The 22,278-nt window shown below is 37.1% G+C and overlaps 1 protein-coding gene across 1 annotated transcript; it reads right to left on the bottom strand.

Moving 5' to 3' along the window:
• Nucleotides 1-10,587: 10,587 nt before the first annotated feature.
• Nucleotides 10,588-21,161, bottom strand: LOC131250901 (2-alkenal reductase (NADP(+)-dependent)-like). The gene is made up of 5 exons (XM_058251295.1): nt 20,810-21,161; nt 13,922-14,099; nt 12,558-12,724; nt 11,476-11,558; nt 10,588-10,998 (listed from the first exon to the last, which is right to left on the bottom strand). Exons 1-5 carry the CDS (start codon nt 21,035-21,037, stop codon nt 10,620-10,622), a joined length of 1,035 nt encoding a protein of 344 aa, XP_058107278.1. The 5' UTR covers nt 21,038-21,161; the 3' UTR covers nt 10,588-10,619.
• Nucleotides 21,162-22,278: the final 1,117 nt, after the last annotated feature.

Below are 22,278 nucleotides of genomic sequence, written 5' to 3'. Positions count from 1 at the left end.
TTTTTTTAAATGACTCATTTGAGGATTTGAAAAGTTGTTATTTTTTTAGGATTTGAATTTGTCCCAGCTTCCTGAATTAATGGAGGTGTGGATCCCAGAAATCCGCAAATTTAGCAAATCCCTAATAAAAAGAGAAGGGGGGAGAGAGAGAGAGAGAGAGAGAGAGAGAGAGAGAGAGAGAGAGAGATCCATTGATTTCATATATCACTTGTCAAGCCCCAAAATTCGGGTATCTAAATGGAGTATCCAAAACCTGAATTCCAAACCGGTGATCTATGAAAAAGGTAAAGCATCATAAGAAAATACTTATTTCATTTCCTCCCACCATATTCCACAAAATTAAAAATCCCAACCACATATTAAGATATATAAATAATTGTATAGTCAATCACTACATTAATCCATAATTATTTAATTTAACTCAAGTAAAAGAATTATAAGTCAAGTTTAAAGCTTTATTACATTTATAATTCTAAAAGAAAATTAAACTAATTCTATGCGTAATGACATATCACATGCATCCAATCACATCAAATGCTCTCGGTACTAATAATAGCATGTTGCATCTTCGAAATATTCAAAACTTGAAATGGTTAAAACATAATGAGTTTATGACAACTCAATATGATCACATCAATCCCGAGTTGAAAGCTTCACAAATGTTACCAAATATGAGTCTAACACATTAATCCCGAGTTGAAAGTTTCACAAATGTTACCAAAAATGAGTCCAACACATCAATCAAAATAAAGCAAGTATTGGATTTAAAATCACAGTTAATCATTCGTTATTCATAAATACGAAGGAATAAATTATTCTAACACAACTTTTTCTAGAATATTAAAAATAAGAGACGAAATATCCATGTGTGATGATCCTTTTAGGGGGTAACCCACGTCAAAGCACCGGTGTTGATCTTTTCTGAATATGACCCTTGGCAGAGCACCAATGTTGATCATTTTCGGGTATGACCCTTAACAGAGCATCGATACAAACTTTTAGTGACAAAAACCCAGTGCAAAGCACCCATGTGTGCATATCTTTTAGGGAAACACTCCAAGCAGAGCAACTGTGCCGATCCTTTCAGGAATGACCCTGGGTAGAGCCCCCATATTATGTTAATCCTTTTGGGAATGACCCTGGACAGAGCACCCGAGTCAATATATTGAACCATTTTTTTTTTTTTTTCATTTTCTCAATATTCACAACAACTTATTAATAGACAATGAAAGATATATGCATGAATAATATGATATTTGATTTAACAATTTAACCAAACTAATTCACACTATTACACTTGAAAGATTAACAACAAAATTCAAAAGTATCTAATTCAAATGGTAGAGTTCATAGGATTGAATTTATATATTCAAGGTATAAAAATATACATCCATGACATACAATCTCAACAACCTCCCTCGCTATTTTAGAATTCTATATCTATGGTTCTCTAAACACCCATAACAGCGATTTAAATTAGGAATTGACAATGCAAGTAAAAATTCAGAGTTAACATTTACGCACGTATAATTACCAATAAAAATAATAGATTTAACATCCACGCCCATGGTAATATGATCTAAATTCAAGGCTAAAAGTTCATAACATAGAATGAAAAGACAACACCTTGTGTAAATTATTGTTTTGAATTTAGTTAAGAACATTTCGGTGTCTTGACTTATAAAAGATAGAATTTGTAAAATTCCCAACTAGGGATGATCACCTCCCTAGTTTGACATGCGAAGGTCTGATCACGTGAAGATGATCTAACTCAGTTCAAGTTAAACGTAATTCATTGTACTTGTACTTAAGGCGATTCAATACTCTTTTCGATGCAATGGGAGAATTTCTACATAAAATCATATGTATAAATTACATATATCAAAATCTAGAGGTTCTAGTATTATGAAGCTAACGTAAAATCAAGCAGCAAAGTTGACTCGATAAGTCAACTCAATATACTACATTGATCAAACTATCGTCACTAATCAATGAAACTTGAACCTTGTGTGCGGCTATCCTATGAACCGTTCAACTCTTGATGATCCAATATGTTTAGTAAATACAACCTAGTTTAGATATTAGTTAATGGTTATATCGAGTCAACTCCTTCTGAAAGATGATGTGAAACTAAAGTCGAGACTAATCAATATTAGAGTGGATTAGGTTGGTGATCTGGCCACACATTGAAGACAACTAATACACCTTGAAGCTACACATGTAGGGTAGTTTTCCATATAGATCATTCTCCTTAGCAATAGATTGAATTCTCGGATGCAAGATCGAGTTTTTAGGGTTCTGTGAATTTATCTAGTACATGGCGAATCAAATGTAACTAATAAACAAACAGCAAAAACCCAAACATATCAAGGAAAAAAGAGCAACCTCTATTAATGAATCTCTAGATGGTAAGGATTTAAGAGTTCTGTTCCTTTTAGGTGGTAAGATGGGATATTAAGAAGTTAGGAAAAGATTCGAGATAAATGAAGAGTTGAACACGATAAGTAAATGTAATTTTATTTATTACAAATACTTGTACACAACAAGGGTACACTTTACAACACTCACAATCTATCACTCTTGAATGACAACTCTCACACATAAGGAAAAACTCTTCTGAACTCTTAATACTTGGACATCTTACTTTCACTCTTGAACTCACTCTTTATTGTTTATGTGTGTACATAATGAGACTCTTCCCATATTTATAAAGGGTTATAGAAGATTCTAGAATCAACACAACTTTAAAAAGTTCTAGAAGCTTCCAAATATCCTATAAGGTTCTATTATATTCCGGAACATTTTAAGAGAATCCGGAAGGTTCTAGCATAGTCCGGAATATTTCAGAAAAGTCAAGAAAACTCTATCAAACTCTAAAAGTTTCCGGAAGATTCTAGAAAATTCTAGAATTTTTTAGAAATGTCCAGAAGTTTCCGGAAGACTCCAGAATATTCAAGAGAGGTGGTGATGACATTTAACACTCCCTCTCAACACCAACTCTCATAATTTTGCCTTAGTCATTATGTCAAGTTGCTTTCTGAATTCGGTGAACTTAGCGTTGCTAAGTCCTTTCGTGAATATGTCTGCAACTTGGTCATCGGTCTTCACATGACTCATCTCGATTTCTCCTTGAAGTACCTTTTCTCTCACAAAGTGATAATGTACCTTCACATGCTTAGTCCTGGCAAGAAACACTGGATTCTCAGCCAAGCAGATTGTTGATTGATTGTCGCAGCGCAATATCATTGGATAATCATCTGGTTGATGAAGATCCCTCATTAGATGCATAAGTCATGTGCTTTCTTGTGCTGCCATTGCCACTGCTCTGTATTCAGCCTCCGTGGTTGATAAAGATACTATAGGTTCTCTTGCTACACTATGAGATTACTCCTGAGCCAAGGTTGAATACGTATCCAGTAGTTGATCGTCGTGTGTCATAATCACTACCATAGTCAGCATCGTAGTACCCAACTATCTTGCATGCTCCACCTTTCTTGTACAATAAATCAAGGTCTATCGTACCCTTCACATACCTCAGTATTTGACGTACTGCTTCAAGATGCGGCTTATTTGATGTTTGCATAAACCGGCTTACCACACCAACTCGGTAAGTTATATCTTGTCGCGATAATGTAAGGTAGATTAGACTACCAACTATTTGTTAGTACATGGTTGCATCTTCCAAGTCTTTTCCTTCTTTCGAACATAGCTTGGCATTTACCTCCATAGGTGTGGCAGTTGGCTTGCATTTGAGTATCCCATATTTCTTTAATAGGTCTTTAGCATACTTCTGCTGACAAAGGAATATGCCTTCGTTGCTTCAATCAATCTCCAGTCCAAGAAAATGCTTCAGTTCTCCAAGTTCCTTCATTTGGAATCGCACGGACAAGTTCTCTCTTGTCCTTTCAATCTCACCGTCATCATCTTCAGTGATAATCAAGTCATCCACGTACACTAGCACTATTGCTAGTTTACCTTCTTGGATTTTTACAAAGAGACTGGAGTCCACAGGTGCCACCGAGAACCCACTTTGCACTAGGAATTCCCCTATCTTGCCGTACCATGCCCTCGGTGCTTGTTTAAGCCCATACAAGGCCTTCTTTAGTTTACAGACGTAATCCTGATGCCTTTCACTCTGGAAACCACTTGGCTACTCCATGTAGATATCTCGATCAATTTCTCCATGTAGAAAGGCATTCTTCACATTCATCTACCACAGCTTCCAAGATTTACTCACTACAAGTGCTAATAGTACTCGCACCATTATAATTTTTGCTATTGGGCTAAAAGTCTCATCATAGTTCAACCTATATTCTTGTGAGAATCCTCTAGCCACTAGTCGAGCTTTGTACCTTTCTATTGATCCATCGGGGCGAGTCTTGACTTTGTACACCCATTTGCATGATATCGGCTTCACATCCTTGGGTTTTGGAACTAGTTCCCAAGTCTGATTTTGGTTCAATGCATTAATCTCTTCTTCTATCGCCTTCTGTCATTTCATGTCTCAGGATGCTTCTTCAAATGTCGTTAGCTCTTTCACAGTCTCTTCTTCTGCTAAGGCAGCATCCACGTATCTTGGGTTAGGCTTTCTCTATCTAATCGACCTCCTAAGTGGTGAGTGGTTTACCGCAACCTCCTGTTGACTCGAGCGAAGCTTTTCTTGACTACTTTGATGTACTGCAATTTGTCATGGACTCATAGATTTATCTCGTGTTCTATACAAATTAGGCACTTGCTCACCATCTCCTGCTGTAGGTATCAACTCCTTAGTTGACCTAGGAGATTCTTCTCCTTCCCTTGTCTCTCCCATCTTCTCATGCAGTTCATCTTATAAGTCTTGAGAGTTTGGCAGCTCCTCCTTCAGTGGTGACCACCATGATTCAACGATCCAATCATCACTGCAGTTGATAGCTCCTTGATTGAAAACTGCGGCAAGGCCTATTTCACCTGTCTCTGTCACTATTGAGGAAGTTGTTACTTCGTCAGTGACTGTGTTAGACTGCTTGAGTGGTTCATCAAAATCTATCTCCTTTTCTGAACAATCTCCTTTGATGGATTCAGAGACCGCTAAGGATGCCTGAAAGTCTCAGTCATCTTCATTGTCTTCTTGGTGATTTCTAGAAGTCACCAAGTTACCTTCGGCTGATTTTTTCTTGAACCAATAATTTTTTGTAAAGTGACATTTCTTGCCGCAATTGAAACACCTTATATCATACCTTCGAGATACGGAGGATCGTTGTTTATTGGTGTTGTTGTCGGATTGAATTCCCCCTGTCCGAGGACTTCTTCCTTGCTCTTTTCTTTTCCTGGACTTTCCAAAGTTCTGCTTACTTTATTCACCCTTTCTGTTCTACCGTCGATGTCCGCCTTTTTTATTATTGCAGTAGAGTGCTTCCTCTTCCTTGTTTATCGACACTCCAGCCATTTGTTTGCATAAACTTTCTTGATTGACCAACAAATTCTCCAATTCCATGAAAGTAAGTTGAGTAAGCCAACGTCGTATTGTCATGATAAAAGCATTATACTTGGGCTTCAACCCGTGTATAATGATCCTCCTCATTCTTTCCTCATTAATATTTTCTTTAGGATCGAATTCTGAAATTTCTCGGCATAAATCCTTTACTCTTGTAAAATATTTGCTTATAGGCTTTTCTCCTTAAGTGGTGGACATTTACTCATTCTCCAAATATTGAAGTCGAGTATCACTTATTTTTTAAAACAATGATGCAAAGGTGTCCCATGCCATCTTGGGTGTGTCGTCATCCTTGATTCGCCCGAGCAACTCATCCTCAATGGTTGACTTGAGCATGTACATTGTCTTCCTGGCCCTAATCTTCCACTTTCGGAATGCTTCAACATTTTCCTTATGAGGTAGGGTAATCTCATTCCCATTAACAACCTCCCACAAGTCCTGCCCTTCAAGATAGGACATAATGCGACTCCTCTAACTTTGATAGTTGTAGTTGTTAAGCCTCGTAACTCCGCTCATTGTGTTCACAAGATCCGCCATCGTGACTTAGTGTGATTATCACTCCCTTTACCAAGCAGGCCAACAAACTTCACAGTCTCCAAACCGTGCACGATCACCTTAGAAAACAGATCCTAACCAAACCTCACTCTGATACCAAATTAAAGAACTGAACATGACAAGTAAATGTAATTTTATTTATTACAAATATTTGTACACAATAAGGATACACTTTACAACACTCACAAACTATCACTCTTGAATGACAACTCTCACACAAAAGAAAAAACTCTTTTGAACTCTTAATACTTGGACACCTTACTTTCACTCTTGAACTTACTCTTTGTTGTTTATGTGTCTATATAATGAGACTCTTCCTAAAATTCTAAAATCAACACAACTCTAAAGAATTCTAGAAGCTTCCAAATATCCTATAAGGTTCTATTATATTCCGGAACATTCTAAGAGAATCCGGAAGGTTCTAGCATAGTCCGGAATATTCCAAAAGAGTCAAAAAAACTCTATCAAACTCTAAAAGTTTCCGAAAGATTGTAGAAAATTTTAGAATTTTCTAAAAATGTCCAGAAGCTTCCGAAAGACTCCGGAATATTCAAGAGAGGCGGTAATGACATTTAACAATAAAAGCATTAGTAGATATTTTTCCAATGAGTTCGGAAGATAATGATGTCGAGGTGGCATGCTTTGTTAACACATTGTCGTTGATTATTTTTTTTAAGGATAGATGAGATTGCCGTGAATAGTTCCGATCAAAGAGTCATGCCCAAGGATAGAGGTTTGACGTCGGAGATGGGTTTGGTTCTCTCGGCCAAGCGAAAAAGGAAAAGGAGAGAGAATTGCGGAGACATTTTCCTTTCTATTGGTGACGTGAGACAACACGCCGCTAGCTTCTTTTTTTTTTTTCCTGTATGACGGGTCAAAATGGCAAGACCTGCCTACTCTACGTTTGGATGAGGCATGGGTCGACATTCCCGATGGTTTGGAAGGGATAGAAGGGTCCTATCAACGTGGAGGAAGAGATGGGAGAGAATCAGGAGGTAGGTTTGTTACAAGGTGACGCACGCAATCACGTCACTCATTGCTTTTTTTATTATTTTTTTCACAAAGGGCTCCATGGTAGTTTTGCAGCAAATCTATTCCGTTCATCTGTTTTTGTTGCTGGTATTAGGTTACGGGCCAAAAAACGAGGCCAATCGGATGCTAAAGTGGGCCACACCAAGTGAAGCAGTGGGAGGGGGTTCCCATCATTGAATTAAAAAGCTGGTTGTTACATCACTGCTTCAAATCCCTCGCCCCAAAACAGCCCTCAAGGATGTTTATAATTATAGAAGATCTATTGACCTAAGATGAAGAGAAAGGTTAGTCTAGTTATTTTATTTAGTTGTTCAACGAAACCAATTATTTATACCATTCTGACTAACGTGTCCTTTTTTCTTTTCTTTTATCTATTTATGGTAATCTTTTGAGTTAGTCAAGACTCTTTTAGCTTATAGGTGCTTCTCAATGGGAAGCGGATTGCGTAGTAACTCCGTAATGAGCGTACTGAGTAAACTATGTCGGGTCCACCGTGACTTAGATATTTTATCCGCTCCTTCCATCCATTTTACCAGGTAATTTTAGTGCTTGAGCCCAAAAACAAAGCATATCCAAAGGTCAAATGGGCTTATGTTTTCCATTCATCCATGTCCGTGTGATCTTATGAACAGGTTAGATGATAAATAAACATCACTGTTGGGTCTAGCATGGTTTCAATGGTGGAAATCATTATCCAAACTGTTTCCTATGGTATGATTCACTTGATCTTTGGATATGCTTCAATTTTGGATTCAACTCCTTAAATTAGATGGAAAAACGGATGGACAACATGGATAGACCACATGCATTTAAGGTGGGTCCAACTGAGTTTACTCAGTACAATAAGAGCATGCCGAGTAACTCAGTACACAATCTGATTTCGATACATAACTCCCAAAACTTTGGTCTGCCCCAAAAAGGTTTGGATGGTGACATTCCCATCTGTGGCCCACTTGATTTTTGGATCCGCTCCATTTTTGGATCTGGCACCAACTGATCATGGATGGAGTGGATGCTGCATAGACATAATGGTGAGCCCCTTAGAGCTTTTTATAATTGTATGGGATGATTCTGATCATCCAAACATGTTGATAGCCCAAAATTCATGTATTTACATTGAGTTTGGATTTGATAAAGCCCGAAACAGGGTGTGCTAGAAACACCCAACTGATTCCCAGGGCTTGTTTGTTAACGCTGAATTTTTGCACTTAACACAAAATTGAGAAAATATTGTTTAGTGGTGTTTGTTAATACGTCATTAATGCCGAAGAAGGAAAGCGCTAAGTGGTTTTTCATTGAATTTTTTCCGTGATAGGAGTCTGACTTAATGGTGAATGCGGAATGCGCCTAATGATTTTTTCATTAAACAAAAATTTTTGCTTTCAAAATTACCCCTTTTCAAGTTACTACAGCAATTTTTTCTCTCTAAATTATTTGCACAATACAAAATCAACTTCTAACCTATGAAACTTCTTTATGCCCCACCATGATATATATGTTTCCTCCATTTTTAAAGATCATTTTAGGGTTTGATACCAAAAGTGAGAGGAATATAAATCTCAGGTGGGCCATACCATGAGAAAATAATAGTGATTAGATATCAACCATTAAAATTCTCCTAAGGCCCAATGTACTGTTTATTTGACATTCAATCTATTGATTAGGTCTTATAGACCTAGATGAATGGAAAAAACAAAGATCCGCTTGATCCAAAACTTTTATGGCCCCCAAAATGTTTTTAATGGTCAACATTCATTCAATATTTTTTTCCTGTAATTCGGTCCACTTGAGATTGGGATATACCTTATTTTTGGTCTCATACCATAAAATGATCTAGAAACATAGATGGACAGCATGGATGAAACACATACATCATGGCAGGGCCCAGATAGCACCGACCATCAACCATTGGCTGGTGGCGGGGGAGTAGCCCCATCATGATGTATGTTTTGTATCCACATTGTCTATCCATTTAGAAATATAATTTTAGGTAAAGATTCAAAGAATGAGTCAAATCCAAAGCTCCCGTGAACCTCACCACAAAAAACGGTGGGGAAAGTGACGCCCACCATTAAAAACTTAAATAGGCCACAAAAGTTTTTGATCAAGCTGATATTTGTTTTTTCCCTTCTTTCATGTCTGTGTTAACTTGTGTACAGGTTGGACTTCAAATAAAAATCACAGTGAGCCTTAGGAAGGTTTCAACAATAGGCATCAATCTCGCCACTGTTTTTTGTGGTGGTGTCAACTACATATTTGGTTATGCCTCATTCTTTAAGCCATGCTCTAAAATTAAATCTTCAAATAGATGGATGGTCTAGATAAACCACATACATCATAGTGGGCCCATGGAACTTGATGACATCACTTCAGTAGCGAATCTCGCTATTCAACCTGTCAGTAGCTAATAGGGCGGATTGGTTGGTGTACCTCACATTAGCTATATAGCTGCTGTATTGATGTCAGCAAGTTCTGTGGGTCCCATCATGAGGTGTGTGTTACATCCAAACCATCCATCCATTTGGAGAGCTTGGATTAAAGCTTGAGACGAAAAATAAGCTGCAAAAAGCAGCGGGGGATTGAACGTCTACCATTGAAACCCTTTTTAGGGTCACAGAAGTTTTGGATCAATATGATTTTTTTTCCTCTTCATACAGGTATTTGTGACCTTATGAACATATTGGATGGAAAATAAACTTAAATAGGCCACCGAAGTTTTGGATTAATATGTTTTCACTTCATCCAATTGGGAATGACCTTATAAACAGTTTGGATAGCATATAAATATAACGTGGATCGTTGAACCTACGCCGTTCATCCTCAGTTTTGTGGATGTCTCATATTGTGTAGACCATTGGATCCTGAGGGCCCACTCTTCCCCACAGACTTTCATGTGAGTCATGGATCGATGCAATAACCAAACTCTGAAAGTAAGTTCTCTTGAAGCTGGGATGTTGATGCATCTAAGGCAACAATACAGGCTTACAATGGGAGAGGTTCCGAAGTGGTCCGCACATGTGATAGAACCTCAGTCCATGCCAAGATTGAATTTGACGCCCGATCAATGGTCCAATTAAACTTTGCGGGCCACAAAGATGGTTCTAAACATGGGCCGATTGGACTGTGGCGCCACCATTCCAACCGGGAAAATTTTTTTAAAATAATTTTTTTAATCCTTTTCATTTATAGAAGAAAGCATTTTCTATGGCCTATACCTAGCCCGATGTTCAGCCGGTCCGGGTTTACCACTCAACCCAACTCGACATTTAAGAATTCTAAATTTAAATTTTTTTTATGTTTTAAAATTAAAAAAAAAAATCAAGATAGGAGTAGATATTAGGTAATACCTATGATATTTCCCACCATATTTTTGTAATATTCCATTGGTGTGACACATAGTGACACACTGATACATAGAACATTGTTTGAAATAGGACAACTTAAAAGTACTATGCATGTGTAAAATTAATCGTAGACTATTCTATGACTAATTTACGTTCATTTTCATGTCTTTTTTTTCTTTTTTCTTTTTCCTTTTTTTCTTCAATGTGCCTCAGAATCACTCGTGGGAAACTGCAACTACCTGTTTCCCGACATTGTGTCCTGTGAAGAGTCCAACTAAGGCTGCCGGAGCACTCTCAAGACCTTCGACTATGTCTTCCACATAAACAATCTTCCCTTCCTTGATATATTGTCGAGCCACCTCGAGAAATTGAGGATACAAAGAGTAGTAGTTGAACACCTGGAACCCTTCCATTTGGATGCGCTTTGTGACGACATAGTGCAAGTTGTGCACACCTTCAGGTTTCTCAAGGTTATACTGAGAGATCATACCACACACTGCAATGCGACCATGGAGCCTCATATTCGCTAGTACTGCATCAAGCATCAAACCGCCCACGTTTTCAAAGTAGATGTCGATGCCCTCGGGAAAATACCTAATAATGGATTCCAAACATTTTTACAAAACAGGAAACAAAACACAATGAGTCTTCAAGCATGACTAGGATGCCATTTTTCAATAATTTGAAAAACGAAATTGCCACCCAGACAATGTAGAGCTTTGCTAAGCCCACATTCACATGTATAGAGGCCTTTGTGTGGGGCCATTAGGCTAGGTGATCTATCTGAATAATCAGGTTGTCCAATCAACCAGTGGACATCACACAGGTAGAATGTTGGATTTTGGGAAGTTTTTCTAAAGCATCTTCAACATGTGTCGCCTGCTTGTCGGGCGGGCCAACCTGATTACTGGTCCACGTCATTTACATTGCGTAACTTAGATGTCCAAGACATGGTTGGTGTGTGTTTAGTCATGTGTAGGGCTTGTGGATCAACGAACAATGATGTTTTGAAGGAAACCAAATCGATGGTTTTCGAGATTCTTATATGCTAACACTAACACGGATACTCACCTTTTTAAAGCTGCGTTCAAGTCAGGTTCTTCCTTATAGTTGAAAGCATCGTTGAACCCAAACTTACTTTTCAATAGATCAACCTGAGCCCACACAATGATATTAGAAAATGTTTTCTAGGTACTACTGACAACAGAAACTCTCTGCTTTCTAGAATTTTGCATTGTAGGCCTGCATGCCAATATATCAAATTACTAAGAACTACTACATCCATCCTGCCCGTTGGTATATGATATGCCCCAATGTGGATGAACCATGATCCGAGAACCTCCTTAATAGAACAACCCAACCATTCAAATTTTGGCCTCAACTTAATATTTAATATTTGAGAAGAGGAATACAGCAAAAGTCCACATGCAACTGAAAAAAGACTAGGATTGGTGCTGGGATCTTTCAATCTGGGAGATATTTGACGCATGGTCCATCCACGGAGTGTTGCAACCATAGTTCAAAAGCCCAAAACTCGATTTGAAGACTCAAATTAAGAAGTCTTAAATTGACTCCACTCAATATTATAATATATAGTTCCAGAATTTGAGCAATGCGAAAAAATCATTAAAATCATTACGTATAAATTTATTTAAAAGACACAACTTTACTTAGGGAATGCTTGTAAGATGCTACACATGCAAATCACTGATGCGGGTTTAGTTCTCGTTGGCTATCTTTTTTAATCACCAAATGCCCCTAACTAGGTGGGTGACTTGGTTCGAGTCACATGCTTAGTCATTTCGAGTTGATTGAGTTATTGAGTTGATGTACGAGTCTTGTTGAGTTCAGAGTGAGTCAAGCTCGTGAAAAGTTTCTCGAAGACCCGTTCGAAATCTCATTGAGCCGAGTTGATTCTGCCAAGTTGAGTTGGCAAGTTACAGACCTAATATTGTTGCAACACATCAATTGTCTGGATCACTAAACCGACGGCCTACTCTTAGAAACTGAAAACTCCAGCAAGTTGTACAAAGCCTCCAGTCTAGGATCATAAATACTCATCTTATGCGTCTATAAACTAATATGATCTTGTGTGGTTATATATCTTTCACTTACCAAGGTGAAAATGACACTCGTCATTGCTAGCGACTAACCTTTTCACTAGAACCAGCACTTCCAACAACGTAGCAGCCCATCAACTTTGCGAATTGTCCGACTAGTTGACCCACGGCACCAGAAGCTGCTGACACAAAGACGTATTCACCTTTCTTAGGAGCGCAGATCTCATAAAATCCAACATAAGCTGTAAGACCAGGCATACCTGCAGATCAAGCAATGTAGTTAGATGAGGTCTTAGACATTTCCATAAATGGAAATGAGAATGCTAATGCATTATCTGAAATGAATGTGGTTATCACACAAATGGGCTAAAGTGGATTGATTGAACTCCATCTGATAGTTAAACCAAGACAGTTCATTATTTTATTTGTGGGGCCTTTGGAATTAGTGACTTACACAAATGATTCAGGTAGCTAAAAGCAGCATATCAATTGGACTATAGCTCAGTGGCTCATTTTACCAATTAGTCATAGGAAGGGGCGTAAACTTTTATTTTAAAATTTTATTTTTTTTTTTTTAAAAAAAAATGGAAACACGTGGCCTTTCAATCGAGCGCATTTATGTCCTTTCACTTGTTTAATGGCACTGGCCCATGCCTTGCGTGTCACCTGTATACATGTACTGTTCAGGAAGCCTATGTGACAAAGGCTCTGGGCCCACCATGATGAGTGTGGTATCCACTATGTACATTTATTGTACTGTCTCATGTTAGGATGTGAGCCTAAAACATAGGAAAATGGAGTGGGTAACACCACTACAAAGTAGAGATGAGCATCCTCTCTCTCTCACCCCCCCTCCCCAACATCTACATGTACATTACACTTCTTACCCCCTAGTAGTAAAATAACGGGAGCAATAAACTCCACTAAACCCCTTTCATGAAATTAGTGGTAAAATCCTTGGGTTTAACTGCATATATCAACAATAACAACAACAACAACAACAACAACACACACACACACACACACACACACACAAATCCCGCATATATCAACAATACTTCATTCTGTTCATCTAACAGGTCCACCGTGGCAGGGCCATAGCCCAAACTTGCTCTAACTGGACACATCTTCAATAAAATGATGGTTCATAAATGGACGGCTAGAAAAATAAAGCAATGGCACCACTTCCTACGGATGAAATGTCCTTTAATCAAATAGCTAGTATAGCCCAAGTGGGATTGCTTTTCATGCCAACGGCCAGTCGACAATATATAGAGCCTAGATAAACAACCAGAATTTGCAAAATGACATGTTAAGTGACCCTGTTAACAAATGTGGAGGTAGGCTGTACACACCTCTGCTCCATCTATATTCTCTTCTATCTTGTGTCGAATTTTTTGAGAGAAATTGTGCTCTTGCTTTTTCTTTTTGTAAGAAAACTACGAAAAACAACTCACCAAGAATGCTTGTATAGTAAGAAAGAGGTACATCAGTGTATTTAATTTTAAACAGGGTCTCAGGCTCTGATATGAGAGTGAACTCTTCCCATCCAGTCATCCCCCAAACCAAGTCATCCTCTTTGAAGTCCGGATGTCGTGAGTTTAAAACTTTAGCCACTCCAAAGCCGATAACGGGCTGCATAATAATGAAAAATTAACAAATGCAAGTTCATGAATTGGAAAGACGAAGAAAAAAAGTTTTCAAACTAAAAATCTAATTGAGTTTGATCTAAGTTCAAGTCAGCATGAAATAGCATAGTAGTCAATGAGTTCTTTTAGCTTAAAGAAAATAGATGAAGAAAACAAGAAGAGGAGAGAAAAAATTGATTGTGCTTGGATGGAGTTCCCTTGGCCTTTATGGTAAGGATAATTGATTGTGCTAGGATATTTGAGAGGGTTTCCCTTTACCTTTATAGAAATGATGATTGACTACAGTGAGATATTCGAGAGAAGATTTCTTGAAAGATTATACTAAGAATGACTTATATTGCGTACATAATTCATAAATCATGACATCATACTTGTCACGCATCAAAATTTGAGTGCAGAGTGTACACCCTCATACCTGAGTTTTGAGTTGTAACTCGTACACAAGGTGTAATAACTCAATTCCATAATCATTTTAATCAAAGGTGATAATTACATTTAATCTAAGTTTCACCCCAACTCCAATCATACATACATAACACTTAGCACCAATTAACCAGACATATATAAATCTTGACGACCCTTAAAACAATAAAAATCTTAAAAATCATTCATTTATTATATCATCATACTATAAATATGTTTATTCCAAACTATCATTATTTCAATGAAATAAATTTAAACAATTTCTTAAAATCTCAAAATCAATACCAATATGCATTATACGTTAATCAAACTATTCTAGCAAATAAATCACATAATAAAAAATGATCTAATACTGTCACTTCATCTTCAGATAAGTATGATCATGTTTCACATGGGTCGTGTTCAGATGCGGCAGATCCTTCCGGTTCTTGCACCACATCATTTGCTAATGGTCCTCTGTATGGTTTTTCCATCAATAAAAAGATAAGTGACCAAGCTTAGTGAAATAACCTAGCATGGTTTATAATCATAGCAATTACAATATTACAAAAAATGTATGTACAATGATATGGATGCAAATAGTGTATGAATGCATCAAATGGGATAATCGTCCATCTGCTTGGGTTGGAGATCGTCAACCATCATCCACCCATTGGGTAGGCTTCCACCTTTCGGTAGGCTTGGGCATAGCTCGCATCTGATAACGCTCTATCAGGATCGACATTTCTTCCAGGGAGGGCCCCTAGAATCTACCATGCATTATGTAAATGTAATGAACAATGAATAGTATATGAATGTATCGTCTTCATAACTACTATAGATATTTATTTTGATAAGAACATTCATATGTGAGTATAATGTACAATTATCATAGTTATATAATTTGATACAAATTAACAAGTGATTTACCGTAGCATACAATATTGCAACAAAACACTCAAATCAATATATCAATCGATCAAATAATCACAAATAATTTATTTTAATTCCAATGAATTATGAGACACATTGAGTTACTTACCTGAGTCTGGTAGTGTAGAATTCATAAGATAATTAAGTTGGTTTGAATTTAGAGCTCCTATCAGTTATATCAACAACATTATTGTTCATCTGGCTATATTATATAGTGAGACCCACCTTTGTTACATCTTAGGTGGTCAAACCTCAAATGATCAAATAATTAAAATTATATGTTTATTTAATTATCAAATTTTAGATTTTCTTTTTAAGATCCTGAAATTGAATGTCAAATGATTAATCAGGGTGGCCCACCAGATTGGATAATTTAGATTTTTAAGGTCTTGGCATATCTTACCTCTACACGTTGGATAAATAGTATGGATCTAACCACATATACACCAATGGTCCATCTTGACTTTTTACTCTAGGTGATATCAATCAATAACGCAGAAATCTAAGCTTTCCTTATTAAACATTTATAGATTTGACTAATGTGGCCCATCTGATAGTCAGATAAATCTGAAATTCAAGGCACTGTTATCTTTTGGTGCTTAGGATCAAATGACCCGTTTAAATCTATCTTAACACAATCAGATTACATCCATTCAATTTATTCCTAAAATATTACTAACGAGATCTGAAATCATAAAAGCATCACTTTATTAAAATTTTCTCTACACACCTATACAATGATCGTGTGGATGATCCACACCATCTATTGTATAGAACGGGAAGAAATTAACAACATAATAAAAAATTAAAAAGATCTAAGAGTTGGAACTTACATGATCAAGCCTTCTTAGAATCCCCTCTCCCTTTTTCTTAGAACTTACATTTCTTAAGGCTTCCTTTTTTTAATAAACTTCTCTGATAAGATGGGATGACATTCTCCCTTCTCATGAATTTGAATTTTTTTTATGACATTTCATAAAAAAAATTTACTATTACTAATCGATCCCTAAACCTCTCTCCTAAATAAGAATGTCTCTACCAACTCAACTATTGACTTATTTTTATTTTTCATTTAAAAATAAAATATTTTTTTATTTTTTTATTTTTTTTAATGCACCAAAATTTAGGGTTGTTACAATACTTATCTTAAAAATCTTGAAACATGACATGACATCTTGTTATATGTTTTACATGTGTATCGTGTCTATTTCGAATTCATGACATTCTTCTATTTTTCTTTAAACTCTACAAAGTTATATTTTACTGACCTCCATTAAGTATATATCAAACTTGTGGTGGATATAATTTCATTAGGCTTCTATATCACCAAATCAATAACACTTGCAAGTTTACATGATAAGAGAGAATCTAGAGACGAAGGATTCCTAGATAACCACTTTTATGAGAATTAGATTTATTTTTATTTTTTTATTTGAAAGGCTTCTAACGAATTAAAGTAAAATGAGTGATGAGATGGATTTAATAACGACTATAGATTTGGATTTTGAAATTTATGAAGTATAATTTAAAGTTACATTTATTCTATTACAATTTAAATGATTAGTTTTATGGTTTAGTTTGGAAGAATATGATGATTTGCATATATATATATATATATATATATATATATATATATATATATATATATATATATAGAGTCATGCTCCCCTGCGCACTTACGCACGTGCGCACCTTTGCACACGTGACATGGGTGTCTAATCTGAACGGTCCATGTGATGCGGAATCCCATAAAACCCCATGTGACAAATTTTCACCCCGATCTAATATTCTGGTGGGCCATAGCAAAGAGAAATGAAAATCAAGGGAGGAAACTGTTTTCATTTTTCATGGTCCATCAAAGTTTTAGATCAAAGTAAAACTTGGGCCTGGGGAGTTTCAAGAGGTGCTGCTTCACATGAACGGTTCAGATTTTAGATCCATATCATATATGATGGGTTCTCAAAAAAGTTCGTACGTAGTACGTACGAACTGGTTCGCAGGTGAGCGTTTCCGTGTGTGTATATATATATATAGACACACACACACACAACACACACACAGAGTCATACTCACTTGCGGACCTTTCTACATGAGCACTCGTGCGCACTTTTGAACACATGTTATAGGCACAAAATCTGGACCGTTCACGTGATTGTGAACACCTTCCCCCATGCATGCACGAGCGTGGCGGTGGTGCCCTCGCTTCCTTGGCTTTAGTGTTGATTTATTACTATAGCCAAAGTATGTTATTGACTCAGGTGAAAAAATGCATTTGATTCGGAATCATCACTAACCAAATAAAACTTAAAATCTACGTCTAGCTAAAAACTATGGAACCATTTAGGAGTCGGGGAATCTCACGATTCCTTAACTCAAATGACTTCTACAATTGGTCTGGAACCGTAGATTTTGAATAAGGGCCTCGGTAACGGAAAAGGAAGGGATTAAGCACCTTTTTTTTCCACCCAAACAATATGCAGTCTCTACTATGTAGGATTTAAGATCCTGTGTAGGCAAATAAATTGAAAAATGAAAGAGGGAGAATAATGTAGAATGAGATAGAAGGAAATGTGAATATAGATAATGCAATTAGAACGTGTGGAGTGGAATGTGAATTAAATAAATGTGGATAAACTTTTAGTTTTAATGACTTTTTTTATGGCTGTTTTTATCTCCTATGTCAGGCAGTATGTCGACATGTTGGAAATATTTAAGACAACTTAGGTAGCACCTCCAGGTGAACTCCAACCTACAAACCTTCTCTGTATTTTTCTCTCTCTTTCTACTCTCCATTTTCTTCTCTCTCTCTCCCTATGTTTCTTTCTCTTTCTGTTTCTCCATATATCTATGTATCTAGATGTGTATATATATTTCGAATGGTGAAGGGGTCTATTTATAGACCTTTATTTTTTTTTTTGGGTTAGCTTGTTAGTGCACACCCATGTCAGTACAAACACTCCATGTTAGCCACCCCCGCTAGGGATCAATACCAAGACCTCAAGTGTTGAAACGAGTTACCTCCACTCAGTCCGCTAGTTGAGCTATGGACCTGGGTGTGTCTATTTATAGACCTTATAGCCACAATGGGAGTCGTAATTGTTTACAATTCCCATGGGCCTTAGCTAGGGTTTTTGTAATATTAAATTAATATTTCTTTCACCTCTCAAGATATCCTGCAGGTAATAACTTTATTTATTTATTTATTTTATATACATGTAATTATTACTTATATATATAATATATTTATATATAACCTAATAATTACTTTTATATATATAAGGTAATGATTACATATAATATGTGTGTGTGTGTGTGTACATTTATATATTGGATTTTATCCTTTTATGTAAATTATTTAAATATTTGTATCTTATTTGTTCATCCATTGTCGGTAATCTTAATATAGCTGGAAAGATAATCTGATAAGCTTTCTAATAAGACTAGAATCACTTTGTTCGGACCCTGTTTGACCTTTCGAAAGTACGTCTATCTAATATATGAAATTGGTTGTCTGAGATTTGACTAATGGTCTTCTTTTATGATATTAGGATCATTAGAAATATCGCTTGATAATCTTTTTAATGCAACTGAAATCACTTCAATCAGATCTCATTTGACTAGTTTAAAGTGCAGCCAAGGTTTTTTTCGATTTTATTTGCTCGGCAACGCATGGTTTTAACAAACGGGACAGATCTTCCTCATTATAACCCAGATTAGAAGAAACTTACGTTTGTTAGAAATATCATTTGACCACTTTTCCAATGAATCATAAATCATCTTGAATGGTCAAAATTTGTCCTCAATAGTACCATGGCCACTTTGTATACAATGATGACTGTACTTTCCTCGATTTTGAAGATATGACCTCTTCAATACTACTTGGGCAGACTAAATGGTACAGAGACTGATCCATGTTTAAAGAGGGTTTGTTTTATCTTTTGTCGCACATCAGTTGCAACATACAGAGAGTTTCTAAGGTTTCGAAGTCCGGATGCACGGCCATGGCCAAACCGCTACTGGATTTGGTGCTAAACGATCGGGTCCGTTGGCACGTGTCCAGTATGCTCCCAGTTTGATCCGTTTAGATTTTCAATGATTTCTAAGTTAGTAAGAGACAATTTATTAAAGTCGAGTTGAAGCTCCAAGAGTAGCATGTCCTCATTTTAAGTAGGGTGTCAATAGTGATGCAGGCTAAAAGTTGGGCCTTGGGGGTTTCATGGGGTGTTACATCACATCGACGGTTTAGATTTTGTGCTATATGTATATATACATATACATATATATAGGAATGCTCACCAATGGACCAGTTCTCACTAAAACTCATGAGAACTTTTTCAGAACTCATCACACATGATGTGGACCCAAAACCTGAACTGTCCATGTGAGCAACACCCCATGAAACTCCTGTGGCTCGACTTTCACCCCAATTCAAAACTTTGGTGGGCCCCGGAAAAAGAGAGACAAATCAAGGGAGGAAACCGTTTCCTTTTTCTATGGCACACCAAAGTTTTGGATTTTTGTGAAAGTCAAGACCTGGGTTCCGTGGGGTGCTCCTTCACATGAACGATTTAGATTTTGGGCCCTTGTCACGTGTGATAAGTTATAAAAAAGTTCTCACGGAAACTGGTGTGCATGTGAGCATTCCTGTACATATATATTTCGAAAATGATACTATAAGGTTCCACCATATTGTGCACTGAATATCTACCCCATTAGTCAGACCATTCCATGGTGGGCCACAAGCTTAAAAATCAAATCAATCCACGACTTGGTTGGGCCACACCACACACAACAGTTGACAGGGGTTACCCTCCCATTAAAACATTCATAATCATTTTTCGGGCATACCAAGATGTGATTCACAAAATCCAACCCATTCATTATGTGTCCCACTTGGATGAGAGGTCAAACCGAGTTTCAGCCGCATCCAAAACTCAAATAGGCCCCACCAAGTACTTTTATATGTTTTAGTCATGTCTTCACATGGTTTCATATGATAGGCCCACCCGAGTTTCCTATACGGCTGATTTTTAGGATATACCATAACCTAAAGGGGACCCATCAAATATTGCACGGTGTTGATGTTCGACATGCATTATAGTGGGCCCCACACAGCTCGACCCTGCAGTACCATTTCCCTGTGTAGATGAATCTATGAGATAATTAATTCACACCTTACAGCTCGGGATTATGTCCACTTTAATTGTATTTTAAATTTGGAGGCATGACATGAATGCCAAAGTTTCATGAGCACACCCACCAAACTTTTATGAGAGGAAGCTAAGGAAGGTTTTTCCGTCTTCGAACCAAACAGAAAGAAACCAAAACTAATAATAGTAAAATAATAATAAAAGAAATTACCGATCCTGGCATGAAAGAAGTAAATTCATCATCATCTTTGTTCTTGGCCATCCGGATACGCATGTATGGATCGCAAGAAAGGTAGAGATTCTTGACGAGGACAGCCTTCGATCCTTCCGGCACCTTCAACCGAATCGTGCCAGTGCTCAATACCATATCGGATTCTTTCGGAAATCCCGTTACGAAATCTCGGAAAAGAACCTGCTTGTTCCTAACCTCTTTTCTCATTTTTTTTTTCTTCTTCTTTTCAAGAAAATTCGAAGGTCGTGAAGTGAATTATAGTTTAATAGAGAAGCAAAATGCAAAAGAGTCAAAACCCTTGTATTTTCTTTCACATTCTCTCACTGAAATTCATTCTATATATTTGGAATGGAAATCCTCGGCTGTGGTCCGTACTGGCGCAAGTAATGAACTTGCATTATCACGTGTAAAACTACCTACCGATTTCCTGCGATACCTACCATGGACGAGGATTTCCTTCTTGGAAACGGATTGGCTGGTCGGTGATATGTAGGCCTCACCATGATGTATGTGTTTCATCCATTCCGTTCATCCATTTTTACAGATCATTGTAGGGCTTTATACCAAAAATGAGAGGCTTTATACCAAAAATGAGAGGGATATAAATCTCATGTGGACCATACCACATGAAAACAATAGTGACTGGATACTCACTGTTAAAATGCTCCTAAGGCCCACTGTACTGTTTATTTGACATCCATTATGTTGATTAGGTCATAAAGATATAGATGAAGGGGAAAAAAACAAAGATCAGATTGATCCAAAACTTTTATGGCCCCCAAAAAGTTTTTAATGGTCAAAGTTCATTCGACAATGTTTCCTGTAATTTGGTCCACTTGAGGTTGGAATATACCTCATTTGTTTTCTCATGTCATATATTGATCTTAAAACATAGATGGACGGTATGGATGAAACACATACAACATTGTGGGGCCCACAGAGCACTGACCACCAGCCATTGCCCGGTGGCAGGGGGAGTAGCCAACCCGTTTCCTTCCTTTTATTCCTACCATCGGACTTCGATTTCCAGGGTGCGTTGGGATGCTAGGTAGGGTCCACTATGATGCTCATGAGAAATCTACACCGTGTATCCGTTTTGAGAGATAATTTTAGGTCATGAAACTAAAAATGAGGTAGATACAAAACTGAAGTGGGTCACACGAGAGGAAACAGTGGGGATTCAGTGACCACCGTTTGAAAGATTCGTATGGTCACAAAGTTTCATATCATGCTATGTTTTTTGGTATTTTCACTTCATTCCAGTGGGAACGACGTTATAAACGGTTTGGATGACATATAAACATCAAGGTATATCCCAAGAAGGTTCCAATGGTGGAAAACTCTTTCCCTAATTTTCCCTCTCGTATGGCCCATTTGAGTTTTTGATCCACCTCATTTCAGATCATGTAACCTAAAATGAGCTTTCAAAACGGATGCACGGTGTGGAT

This window comes from Magnolia sinica, chromosome 7, assembly GCF_029962835.1.
Source record: "Magnolia sinica isolate HGM2019 chromosome 7, MsV1, whole genome shotgun sequence".
In the NCBI taxonomy this organism is placed as follows: domain Eukaryota; kingdom Viridiplantae; phylum Streptophyta; class Magnoliopsida; order Magnoliales; family Magnoliaceae; genus Magnolia; species Magnolia sinica.
This window is presented reverse-complemented; position numbering and strand designations above follow the sequence as displayed.

Bases quoted from the DNA above. Each gene is read 5' to 3' on its own strand.
- LOC131250901 (XM_058251295.1), bottom strand. From the start codon at position 21,037: ATGAGAAAAGAGGTTAGGAACAAGCAGGTTCTTTTCCGAGATTTCGTA. The intron at 11,559-12,557 runs GTTAGTCGCTAG...GTGTGGGCTCAG, and splicing joins GTGCTGGTTCTAGTGAAAAG to GTTGATCTATTGAAAAGTAA. The intron at 10,999-11,475 runs GTGAGTATCCGT...ATCCATTATTAG, and splicing joins TTGAACGCAGCTTTAAAAAG to GTATTTTCCCGAGGGCATCG.